This window comes from Musa acuminata, chromosome BXJ3-10 (genome assembly GCF_036884655.1).
Source record: "Musa acuminata AAA Group cultivar baxijiao chromosome BXJ3-10, Cavendish_Baxijiao_AAA, whole genome shotgun sequence".
In the NCBI taxonomy this organism is placed as follows: Eukaryota; Viridiplantae; Streptophyta; class Magnoliopsida; order Zingiberales; family Musaceae; genus Musa; species Musa acuminata.
The window spans coordinates 30,639,877-30,652,214 of record NC_088358.1 but is presented as its reverse complement, the minus strand read 5'-3'; the positions used below and the strand labels follow the sequence as shown (position 1 = coordinate 30,652,214).

The following is a 12,338-nucleotide window of genomic DNA, read 5'->3' as shown; positions in this document are numbered from 1 at the left end:
CCTGAACATGACTTGCGAACGAGCCAAACACCATTCCATTGCAAGATAACTCTCAGGGGGAGGGTTCTAACTTTTTCTCTCGGAATTTTAGGCAACACAAGGGCCTGCAGTAACCCCAAAAGGGAATCAAACACGAAACACGCAGAAATATCTTCTTCGTGGTTGGAGTTTAACCCCATGCATCCATAGCAATTATAGTTCACAATACATGACTCTTAGCTCTAGTGCATGTCCTGAAGAGGGAAAATAATCAGACTCAAGACTGTCTTTATCTATGAACAAACAGGTTATACAACCATATACATGACTCTCCGAAAATTACCAGGGAAAAATATTTAATAAAAAAACAATAAAGCATATTATGAAGTGACAAAATTTTTTTGGGAAAATTCACCTTCCTAATGACTGCAAGCAAAATGTACAGGCATTACTCTGGGATCAATGTCTCGATCTTATCCTCTAGCCGACAGAACATCAAGTCGCTTCAATTGGCCACTATGTGAAGAATTATCCATCCGAGAGAATCTATCTTCATTTCTCCTCCTGTAGAACGTCTGATCTCGTGCGGGTGCAGTTTCACCCTTAAAAGCAACTTGATTGAGATGCACAAGAGCAAGCATACTTACAGCGAACATCGCGGCATTCCCTAAAATCCCTTGGACGCCCACCAATCCGAATGACCTTTTGGCCACGGCGAAGCTTGATATGAACATTTGCATCAACATACTAGGCCCTTTGCTCTCATGGTCTTCCAGATTCTTACCTGACCGACTCCTCGTCATCTCATTCTCATAGAGGGTCTCTGGCATGACAAAATGGCCCATGTTGTGCACATCACCAACAAATGCTAAAGCTTCTTCGATGACTTTGTACTTCTTTCCCCGATGCTCAGCCAACCTCATGGCTAGAATGATACGACTTTGTTCCAACCGCGCTATAGCAGCATCTCGTTCAGCTCGCTGTTGTGATTGCACAGTCTGTAGATCAAACATGCTTGCCAAACTGTTATTTAGCACAATCATATCATAAAAGGCGACCCTTAAGATGTAAATGTAAGGTCAAGTGGAAAAGCTAACGAGATTAAAAAAACTACAAATATTAGTCAATCAAAGATGTTCATGTACGATCACCGAATCCTGCAGATTGTTTTAAGGCTGACATGCTCTGCTCATGCATTGATAACAACAAGTCAACAAGCCCCTGTAGTCACTTATTAAATATGTAAAGACACCTGAAATTTAATTGTGATTGCCTATAGTAGATTCATTAGAAAAAGGAACCGACTAGGGTCTAGCAAACCAAAATTAAGTTTCTTTCCGCTGTTTTATGACATTTATTATTGCTGCTTCACATATATATGAATATGTGTGACATCTGCTGCAAATCAAACCAAGTGGCTTAAAGAATAATCAACAGATCATTTAACCCAGATACAGAACCAAAAACAAAATTGACAAAAAGGAGAAGTATACAACCTAATTTCACAAGTAGAAATATCTCCCGTGTTCTGTTGTTCAAACTGATACAAACAAGGAGCAACCCAGACATATTCGTTAAGTCTAAAATATGGGACAATGGAAAAGCTCTGCAGTTGTTCAAGACACCAAAAAATCAGACCATGTACACTTAGAATAGAGCAAGCTACCACAACCTTTAGAAAAGTTCTGCACAATGCAGAAGTGGCAGCTTTTGCCGATATAAACATGACTCATCTCCAAGTGAAGCACCTCAAATCCAAGACCTTTAAGCAATTTCTTCTAACACTGTTTAAAGTTTCTTTTCCTTTGTTGACTAACAAGTTTGAAGAGTCGTTCAGGATTTATGCTATCAGAGTTCATTTGAAGAGGAAGCTCAATGGGACACCAGAACTACCTTCTTTGATTATTGAACTTGACATCCCATTAAAACTGTGGTGACAATTGAGATGCCCCTAGACCAGTCTAGCCAATCAAAACTCTCCTTTATCCATAAAAATAGCTGATAATGTATCACCAGAAAAAAAAAGAAGGGAAAAAAACATTAGATAGAAGTTTAAAGTGCAAAGAAGGGTTTCCCTGCAAAAACTTAGATGGTTGATACACAGAGAAGCAAAAAAAAAAAGGAGTAATTTTTAACAAGTCAGAAACAACATGGACGGAACTGATTCGAAGAAAAAATAAACATTAAACAAAATCCTACAATCCAGAAGTATAAAAGAATAATCTTGTTTTAGTGAACATTCTTGAGGGAACATTTGCTGCAAAAAAGCACAATTTTATCCAGCCTTCCGAAACCCAAATGAGAAAAAAATTTGAAAAAGCACAAACTTCCCGCATATATAAATCGATTAAAATCATACCATATGTTATCGATCATATTGTTTAAGGATAAATGATCTGACTTATTTGGTTTCATCGACAATATCAATTGGATCGACAAAGAAGAAAGGGGAAAAGACAGAATTCAATCGCCAAGGTAGCGGAACTCACATGGAAGAACTCGAGCTGGTCCTCGAGGTTCTCCAGCGCGGAGCGGATGTCGTTGAGGCTCCTGGCCTCCGCCATCGCCGCGCCGTCCTCCTCCACCCTGAAATCCTTCACGAAGACAAACCCACCCTTGCCCTCACCTCCTTCCCCGCCGCCTTTCGCCGCCGCAGGCGCCGCCACCGGAGGCTGTCGTCCGCTGCGGAGACCCTTGACGGAGCTGAGGAAATGGGCGCGGGAGATGGCGTGGATGGCGTCGCTGATCTTGTCATGGAGGTCCCAGATCCTCTCCAGCACCGCCTCCACCTCCTCCATCTCCATCTCCCATCTCATCGAGGAGGAGAAGGCGGAGGAAGGGCTAGGGTTAGGGTTGGAATCCCCGTTTCCGTCCCCCCACCGCTTTCTCGGGGTGCTTCCGAAGGGAGCAGACTGAGAGAGAAAACGATCTAAAGTAGTTAGTTAAGGTGCTAACCACAACGTGGACGACGTGATCTAGGCCGTCCTTTTCTTGGCAAATGGTTGATTCCCCGCTTGCGTGGACCATGATGCGGTGGTTTCCTTTTGACAAGACGTACATCCCCTCTCGTTTCAGAATAGGGAACATATCTTTACAGCACAAAATTGGAGGAGAGTGGTCGGTCCCAGAGGTGGGCCCTGGTCCATGTCAAGGGATCTGCGTGTTCCCCGTCTCGGCTGGGGGTAACCCGCCTTGATCGTGTGGTGAGGGAGCCCTTTACGTGCGAGGGCCAATCGACGAAACACCCGAGTGGGCCTTCCCATTGGCTCTGACCAGCGTGGGCCCCTCACGACTCCTCCCTATCCCCTGCGCGTTCGAGACGCCGGACGCCGAAGAAGACGAGATGTCGTGAGGTGAGTCGTGGCCGTAGTTCTTCATCCGAGCCAATTAAGGTAGCCAAACGCAAGGTGTCATGAACATGTTGACATGCATGCCATTTATTTTTCGTCTTTTTTTATTGATTAATGGGCCATCAGGAAAAACGTCATTTATTACACACAAAGAAATAAAAATATTTAATTATTATTATTATTATTATTATCAAAAGAATTTAATTTTGAAGGGAAAATGTAACGTAGAGAGGTGTACACACCCAGACGCCTCCACTTCATTCCTCGGTCGCTTATTTTATCTGCGGTTCATTTCCAACGCGAACCGAGTCGACCCACCGCCATCTGAGTCCGTGGACGTTACGAATGGGAGGGAGGAAGAAAGGAATCGCAAGATAAAGATTTAGAGAAACCCCTTGAAATTGATCGCCAATTGATCCTTTTGTTCTTCCTCTTTGTGCGTATGATCTCAGCGACCGCTATCATGTCGGCCTCCGAGAAGGCCACGTCCTCCCCTTCCCCCTCCACTTCTCCCTCTCCTCCTTACCACCTGTCTTCCTCCGACTCCAAGATGGCCTTCGCCGAGCGAGCCATCTCCGCCGCCGGCGCCGCCCTCGTTTCCTCCATCATCGTCAATCCCCTCGACGTCGCAAAGGTGATGTGCCCACGTGTCCTCTTCGTTGTTCCGAATCTTTGGCTGTTTTTTTCATCTTGACCAGAATTTAAGACGTGTTTCGTTCTTGCGGTTCGTCCGAGCAATTTGGTGGGGTTCTGGGGTTTGCTTGCTTCGGCAATCGATTGTTTTGGGTCGTGGCAATATGCTCAGTTGACTCGATCGTTTGAATTAAGCATCGTTCTTGAGGGATGAAGCAGCGATGTATATCGTTGTAAACGTTTGTGACGCGACCCTCATGGTTTCTATATTATACAGGTTGAGAAAAGAAAGGGTTCTTTATTCCTGGTATGGAACTTGTGTTAATCAGAATAAGTTGATGTCAAGAATTATATTCCTTTTTGTAGGAAAGTTTCGTTGTGTAGGACAATGAAAGACCTTCTTGCCGTAGATTTATCGTAATTCTGCTACGCTTACAGAGTTCATTGTGATGTGCATTTTCTTTATTTTGCTGTAGATTGAAGTATATTTCTTGCTGTAGATTCATGGTAAGCGTAATTTATCTTCTTGAACCAACCAATCGTGGGATCAGCTTCTATTCATGCGTTATTATGTTATTCTTTTCATGCGTTATTTCTTCCGGTTGATTGGAGGTAAGCTTTTAATCTCTTTTAAGAGGCTCATTCTTTTGTGTTGTGCTTCATGCAAATATTTTCGCCATTTGATTCTTCAACTCTTCAATGTTCTGTTTTCTCTAATTTTGTGATGCACAGATACTTTGTAGACATTAATGCGTTTCTTTGCTCTGTTCTTTACAGACAAGGTTGCAAGCACAAGCAGCTGGAGTACCATATAACACTTCGCAGCATCAGGTTGCCTTATAGCACTTACAACATCAGGGTGAAAGGCTTATGGTTTTATTTTATGATATGCGGTGTGCCCGTATTGTTTCTTCTCTACTTGAATTTCCTCTGTTCGACAAAGATTCTTGAACCCTGTTCTGGGTGCCTTGCTGAATGGAAAGGACCACATAATGGTTAAGTAATATATTACTGTTCAAAGAATAAAAGCAAAGTAAATGAGACTTTCAATTGGTTGCATCGGCTGTTCTTCATGTACTGACATTTCTATCCAAATTTTCTGCCATCCAAATTCTTATCGTATATGCATATTAAAATGTATTCGGATCTAACTGTATCTTGATATTTGAATATAACTCCAAGCTTTTGATTTACTACTATTAATCTAAATAGTACTTTCTATATGAAACATACCTTTGGTCTGTCTCCTCAATCAGAGTATGGTTTTGTTCCTCATACTCAATTAAATGGGTTGCAGTGGATTGCTCACACAAAACTCAGTTAAGTTTATGCATGTCAATGCTTTTGTTTGAAAGTAGATAATATCTGAAAATAGATAATCTGTTTCTTTTTTCTCCCAGCTAAAGTTTTCTGGCATTATGAATTCAACCTTTTCCCCTTTTATAATTATCATTATTAAATGTTGAATGCTTCTGTTTCTCTTTATTTATAGTATCTTTAACCTTATTTTTATTTATCATGCAGGAAGTTTTGGAAATTTAAATAATCAAGTTGACTCCTACTTTTTTCCTTTGTATATTTCACTTGAGCAACAAAAGTGTTAGCGTCTTTGCTTTAATGTACTTTATTTGGATTCTTGAGCTTAATATATTTCTATTTCACAGATTTGCATGGATGTTAGGTGTTACCCATCATATATCTTTGGTGAAAGATACTGTGCAAGCACATGTTGTCCTTCTGATCGTTCCCGGTACAAGGGAACACTGGATGTTTTCTATAAGGTGATTAAGCAGGTAATAGGCATTCTTTTAGTATTGGAACTTATTCTCTTTCTTGATGTAGTTCATGTATTTGTGTATCTTTTCACTAAGTTTTTATGTTAGGAATGAGTTGTCAATTTTTTCTTGCTATGTGATGAAGAAATTTTACAGGAAGGATTTGTTAGATTGTGGAGGGGTACTAATGCGAGCTTAGTATTGGCTGTACCAACTGTAAGTTTCTCTTTCTTTAACAGAACACCAGCATTGTTTCACTTTCAAGTATTCAATCACGTCTTTTGCTACGGTTGTACTTGAGTTTATGGCTGTGTCATTCCGGAAAAATTACTGGTAATGTATTTTTCTGTTGGAACTTGATAAACCACAGCCTTTGTACTGACTACCAATAACTTTTGTTGCAATTTTCACAAGGTTCTTTTTATTCCTTGTAGTAACTATGCTATGAAAGGGATTCTTGACACATTTACACAAGGAAAAGAACCAAATATTAATTATGAATTTCTGCATATTAGCCCATAAGTTGGCTTTCTTTATGAACGTTAAAACATATGGATGTTTTACATTGTCCACCACAATGATATAAATTTAACTTGCATTGAGCTAAATTATTTATAAAAAAAAACCTAACAGGGTGAAACCCAGCTTGGATCTGCAACTTCAAATTGGCTAATTACTTCTATTGACTAATGACACACTTGGTTTATTGGGTTCTATTGTCTCCTGTCTTCCTCTTTTTGTATCTTCCTGTGTACATTTCAGCTACATCTATAAATGTTTTTTCACCTATTTACATCCCTTTGGAAGGCAAAATGATAAATGATTTGTCATGTTCAAGAGATCAAATCTTGTTGAAAAAATATTCACTGACCGTTGTCTCGAAAAGACATCTCTTTAACAAGAGTCTAGAGGTGGACTTCAAATTTCTTGATGAATAATTTTTGTCCTGTATGCTTGATAATAGTTTCCATGGATTTGGGGTGAATATTGCTGATAAATGTGATGCTTTCTCATCATTTCTAGAATTAAACAATATAAAATGCATCATATTGGCTCTGTTTTTTGTTGCAATCAGAGGACAACCAAGTTCCTTTCAGGTATAAGTTTCTTGTAACAACTTGCAATGACTGTCCACTTACCTTCACTTGCAATAGGTATTTGTCAACGTTTCTTGTGCTTATTATTACTAGTGAGATCCTGACTTCTCAGTAAACCACCTCCATTGTCTTACCATTTTCCACTCGAAAGAAGGGGATAAAAGTTGGTTAGCTGTTGCAATGTTTCTTAACTCCTGTGATTTCACTGTGTGGATTTTTGGTCTCTATGTTTTACTTCACAAGTTTCTTTATGGAGATCTGCTGCAAATTTTTTGCTGACAGGTGGGGATATATTTACCTTGCTATGACATGTTGCGCAATTGGATGGAAGGTATCGCTGCCAATAGTTACCCTAATCTAACACCTTATGTTCCCCTACTTGCTGGTTCAGCTGCACGCACATTGGCTTGTCTAGCTTGCTCTCCTATTGAGTTGGCAAGAACGCGTATGCAGGTAGCTTACATTTAATGATACAATTTTTTGGCCATCTGGAAAGTTTTGCAAGACTTTATCCCTTCAGCAAAAAATCATCATCTTTTCTTGGTATCTGTGACACTTGAAAATTTTGCTATGCTTAGGTAGTCACACTGAAGTTTGAGTATTTATATAGTGAAAGAGATATACTAAAATTTTACTTGAATGTGTATACACGCATCAAACATGAGAACCATCAACTACGTGTAAGTAGGAATATATATGTACAGTGTCATACCATTGAATTTTTTTGTTCAACAAACTCAAAATTTGATCGTGTGAATAATACATTTGTTATACTGTTTTTATAACATGAAAGTTTTGTTTCGTGAATCATTTTCCATTTTTGTTTTTTTTTCTGGTATCAGTTTTTCCTGAATATCAAATGTTTGTGATAGACCACAAAGAAACCATGTTTAGTCATGTTTGCAAGTGTTCTTACCTGTTAGTAGTCTCATGCACTGTAGAGGGGCTCCATATGTGTTGAATTCATTCTCTTCCTTATTTGTATGTGTAGGTTGATGGAGTGTAATTGTCCAATAGATTGACATGGTCCTGCAAATTAAGTAGTGAGTTCTGGTATGCCTACATCAATTTCAAGTATTGCTAAATACTTGAGTAGCTTGATGTGTGGTGATCCAGTCTATTGAGATAACTAACTCATTAGTTTGGTAGGCTTGAACCAGAGGTCCAAAACATTCAGACTCAAGTTAATAATGCTAAATTTGTCTATCTCTATAAACTGACTTGGTTTAGTCCCTTTGTTACGACATTTCCTACTTAAATTTTTGTTAAGTTTTAACACGGCTCAGCTGGACCCAAAATCAAACCCTTGTATAGAAGACGTAATGCACAAGCAATGATGACTCTTTGTTCTGGTATGTCTTCATAAGTAGTCGGTTTCTATTTGGGTCCTAACGGTGTCCAAAATTAAGTTCGTTTTGAAACCATTTGTCATTAACCTGATTTGATGTGACGTGAACCATTAGTCCAATGTGCTTAAACCCAGGTTAATAATAGTTGATCCATTTAGTCATGTAAAATGACTCAATTCTCCTGTTACATCAGATCCAATGTAGGACTAAATTGTGGCGTTGCACGTTGACTAGGCACTGCCTAAATCCCTTTTGTATTTTTCCTGTTGCTTCATTATACATGTTGATTTCTATGCAGTTATTTGTGGAACAACTAGGACAGAATTATTTTTTGCACATTTAGGCCAATTTGGCTACCATAGTTGGCTTCCTTGGTCTAGTTGTGCAACCTTGATTTGCAAAATCTTGCAATGATCAAGAAGTTTTCTGACTAGCCTGACCCTGTTACTATAACAAAAAAGAAACTCGTTAGTCAGGGTTGATCAACCAAGGTTTTTCCTAGTCTTAGTTGACCCTCCCAAGCAGGATTTTTGTTTTTGGCAGTCTCAACAATCATGGTAGTTTCAGTTGTTCCACTTGTTTTAGTTATGTTCATGATGGTCTGAGTCATTCTATGTTTAGTTTCGATGGTTTTGACCACTTAAGGTTCAAGTTTTTGGTGGTTGTAGTTCCAAAATTAAATAAGAGAAGGTTTATAAATATTTTTTTAACTGTGTTTTTGTCAGGTGATGTCTCAGATCCTTTTCGTCAATTCAGTTGATCCTTACCTTTTTTTTTTTTTCACAAATCACAAAAACTTGTTGATCCTTGACCAATAAAATGTAGATACAATCAGAGGGAGTTTTTAAGCCTGACTGCTCGTCGTTGGATTGATGGAGACAGTAAACGCAAGCCTTCCCATGTTCTGTTGAAGGTTAAGAGAGAGTGAAGGTTTTTATAAGTGAGTTTTGGGGTCATCACTAGGTATAAAAAATTGCTCAATCATCCCCTTTTGGTTAGAGATTGTCTATCTATGACAAACCTATGTTTTGATCCAAGTACGGAGAAAGAGGGGTCTCATTAATTTTAAACGAAATGTGAGGGGTTAGTGCTGCTACAAATTACAACAATTATATGTGCAATTTTTTAATTTTTTTCTTCTGAACATGATCCGATGTTATTAGAGGATGTAGAAAACTGCTATACTGATCAACAGGCGTTCAAAGCATCTCGAGCTGGAGGTAAGCCACCAGGAATACGGACGACTCTACTCGGCGTTCTCTCACCAAGCAGGAGTAACAATCACCTTGAGAAAAGTATGTTCATATACCTCTACCCATTAATCACTATTTATATGTATCTTCGGAGTAGATAGTGTTGGAGGAGGAAACATAATGGTCACCATACCAAACTTCAAATTCCAGCTCTTAAATTGCACATTGCCACTAGATAGAAGGAAAATTACCTTTTGCAGCTTGTGCAGTAAAAATACATGTTTATTATATCTATAAATTTTTTGATGGTCGGTTCCTGGTGTCGCTTTAACTTGTTAGCCTACTACTCTTACATTTGAAGGGTACCGTGTGCTGTGGATGGGTGCAGGAGCACAGCTTGCTCGAGATGTTCCTTTTTCTGCCATTTGCTGGTCGACTCTTGAGCCAGTGAGATTCTCTCTTGGTCCACATCAAATTCATTGCCGTCACCTCATGAAGCCTGTGTTTATGTGCTAAGTCTACTGACGTGTGTTTCTGACCACTGGCATCCGCAGATTAGAAGGCGGCTACTTGGGCTAGTTGGTGAGGATGGCAATGCGGCTGGTGTTCTTTGGGCGAACTTTTTAGCGGGTTATGTTGCGGGCAGTCTTGCTGCTGCCGTGACATGCCCTCTGGATGTTGCAAAAACTCGGAGACAGATAGAGGTAAAAGCGTTCTTCCTCTGGTGTTTTTTTTTTTGGGTTTCACTTAACACTTGTGGTTATTCGATTTGGGAGACCTTTGTTATTGCATGACAAGCGCGACTCATGTACTGCTCTCTAACATGGAATTTGGGATGGTTGTTTCAGAAGGATCCGGAGAGAATGCTGAAAACAACCACAAGGCAAACCATCGTACAAGTTTGGAGGTACGTTGCTGCATCCACTCTCGATTGAGTACTGACCGTAATTTGGAAGTGTTGTTACATGTAAGGTCAAACTTACTGTTTGGTGGTGGCATGCTCTGTGGATGGAGCGAAGATTTATTATTATTGCATGAGGGTGAATGCGTTGTTGACAAAATGCGTGCAGGAGCGAAGGAGCGAAGGGGCTTTTCACGGGCGTTGGACCGCGCGTGGGACGTGCTGGGCCTTCCGTAGGAATCGTGGTTTCCTTTTATGAGGTCGTCAAGTATTTTCTGCATGGAGGGCAGATGGCCGCCACATGAGCTCATCTGGGCCGTCAAGATTTTTTTGGTCATCCCAATGGTTCGTTTCCCTCGGGAAAGCGTGCTCGGCGATAAAGGAAAAAAAAGAGAGAGAGATATCTCTAGCCTTAAAATGTGTCCAAACTAGTCCGTAGATGGGTGCTTGTTTTCCCTATCTGCTGCAGATGTCCTAAGATAATACGTTCTTTCACCTTTTCTGGTGATATTTTACATCCTATCCTTCTCTTTTTTTAATATCATCACCGGTAGATGTATCTTGCCGCAAAGTTAGTCTTAGCAACTTGGAACAGACCAAATGTCTCTAGGTGTTACGTCGTACTCGTGATCAAGCTACCTCCTCTATTGACGAGCGAAAAAAGGTGCACGTAAAGAAGTTTTATTCTTTTGATCCATCTGGTGCTTAAAGGCGAAGAAGAAGAAGATAATGAAGCTGCCATTGCATCATCACACCTTGTTAAGCAAGCTAACCTTAGTCTGACACTTGGTAGAAGATGACTATTCTCCTCCCTTTCCAGATTCCAGGGGAAGAGCATGGATGTCGATAATGACATGCATTGATTGTCCCTGCAAGATGAAGAGCAGCGGGAGAGCCCTCTACTTGACAGTGAATCGAAATCAATCCAACACTCCAAGGAAACAATCTCATCTACATGATGGTTTGTGTCAAACAACCAAATCGCTGTTTCATCGAGGAGATTTGCTGCTCGAAAGATGATATCCTCCTCCTGTCACCCTCATTGCATGACGTTCCTCTGAATTCCCTTGGAGAGCGAGCTTATCCAATGGAGTAAGTCCATTATGAACTCATCACCCGAGAACTCAACCACATCAAGGCAGACATTGGAATTAATACTCCAAATATGTCCATTATGAACTCTGTTCTACAGGCAATAACAACATACAGCACCTCCCACATCTTACATAGCAGTTTATTCTCCATAGACAGCTAGTCTTATGTATGTATTATACATGTATTAAATATATATATAATATCTGGTTCAGAGAGCAGGCCAGAGGAAGGCGCCCATGGCAAACCTCCTCTTATCGTCGATGTCACCGGTCACCGGGAGGCCGTACTCTCGGAGGATGCAGTTGAGCTTCCACTCGGGCATCGCCTCATAGTCGGCTTGGGTGTACGTAGGGTAGCGCACCGGCATCTGGAAGCAGCCTCGTCCATCCCGCAGTAGCTGATGCTGCTGTCCCTCCCCGTCGGCCATGAGGTTCATAGTGGCCATGCCTCGCCCAACCGAGCTCATGCTGCTGCTTCTTTCTCTGTCTCTCAAGAACAGAAGTGTAAGCCAAGGAGGCCTTTTTATAACAGATGAGGATGGCATTGTGCTTACCAGAGATGAAAGCTTTCGGTCCATGGAATCTGTTCCGGAAAAAGGATAGCTCTCTAAATTAACTTTGTTATCATTCCATCTGTAACCAGCACTAAAGTATATCTGCACAGAGCATCAACTAAACAAATACCGACTCAAACACAAGTGTCTGTCTGTGTTCTACATGATTCATCTGGACAGAGAGGATCCAGAAGGACAGGACAGAGCCATTTACCATAGAGTTTGATGAAGCATCAAATCGTGACGGGAGATGATCTACAAAGATGGAAGTGACCATCAAACGGTATCATTTGCATGAACACAGAGTCACTGCAATCGAACTAAGATCACCTGCACTATGACAAACCGCTATAGCTGATTAGTAGAAATAGCATATCGCACGACAAACCATTTATTTCCAACTAACAAGGCTT

At 40.5% G+C, this 12,338-nt stretch overlaps 2 protein-coding genes across 3 annotated transcripts; one reads left to right on the top strand and one right to left on the bottom strand.

Annotated features, from left to right (window-relative positions):
- Nucleotides 1–140: 140 nt before the first annotated feature.
- Nucleotides 141–2,956, bottom strand: LOC135584754 (plastid division protein PDV1-like). Its single transcript, XM_065170233.1, has 2 exons — nucleotides 2,469–2,956; nucleotides 141–977 (listed from the first exon to the last, which is right to left on the bottom strand). The coding sequence occupies exons 1-2, from the start codon at nucleotides 2,793–2,795 to the stop codon at nucleotides 453–455; spliced, it is 852 nt and encodes a 283-aa protein (XP_065026305.1). The 5' UTR covers nucleotides 2,796–2,956; the 3' UTR covers nucleotides 141–452.
- Nucleotides 2,957–3,598: 642 nt separating this feature from the next.
- Nucleotides 3,599–10,816, top strand: LOC135584753 (mitochondrial carrier protein MTM1-like). 2 transcript variants are annotated; one of them, XM_065169809.1, is made up of 10 exons: nucleotides 3,599–3,963; nucleotides 4,740–4,793; nucleotides 5,627–5,755; nucleotides 5,894–5,953; nucleotides 7,117–7,287; nucleotides 9,379–9,478; nucleotides 9,765–9,823; nucleotides 9,931–10,080; nucleotides 10,225–10,283; nucleotides 10,447–10,816. In XM_065169809.1, exons 1-10 carry the CDS (start codon nucleotides 3,772–3,774, stop codon nucleotides 10,580–10,582), a joined length of 1,110 nt encoding a protein of 369 aa, XP_065025881.1. In that variant the 5' UTR covers nucleotides 3,599–3,771; the 3' UTR covers nucleotides 10,583–10,816. The 2 variants fall into 2 exon arrangements, with proteins under 2 accessions (XP_065025881.1, XP_065025880.1); XM_065169808.1 differs by having other exon boundaries at nucleotides 3,601–3,963; nucleotides 9,738–9,823.
- The last annotated feature ends 1,522 nt before the right edge of the window (nucleotides 10,817–12,338 follow it).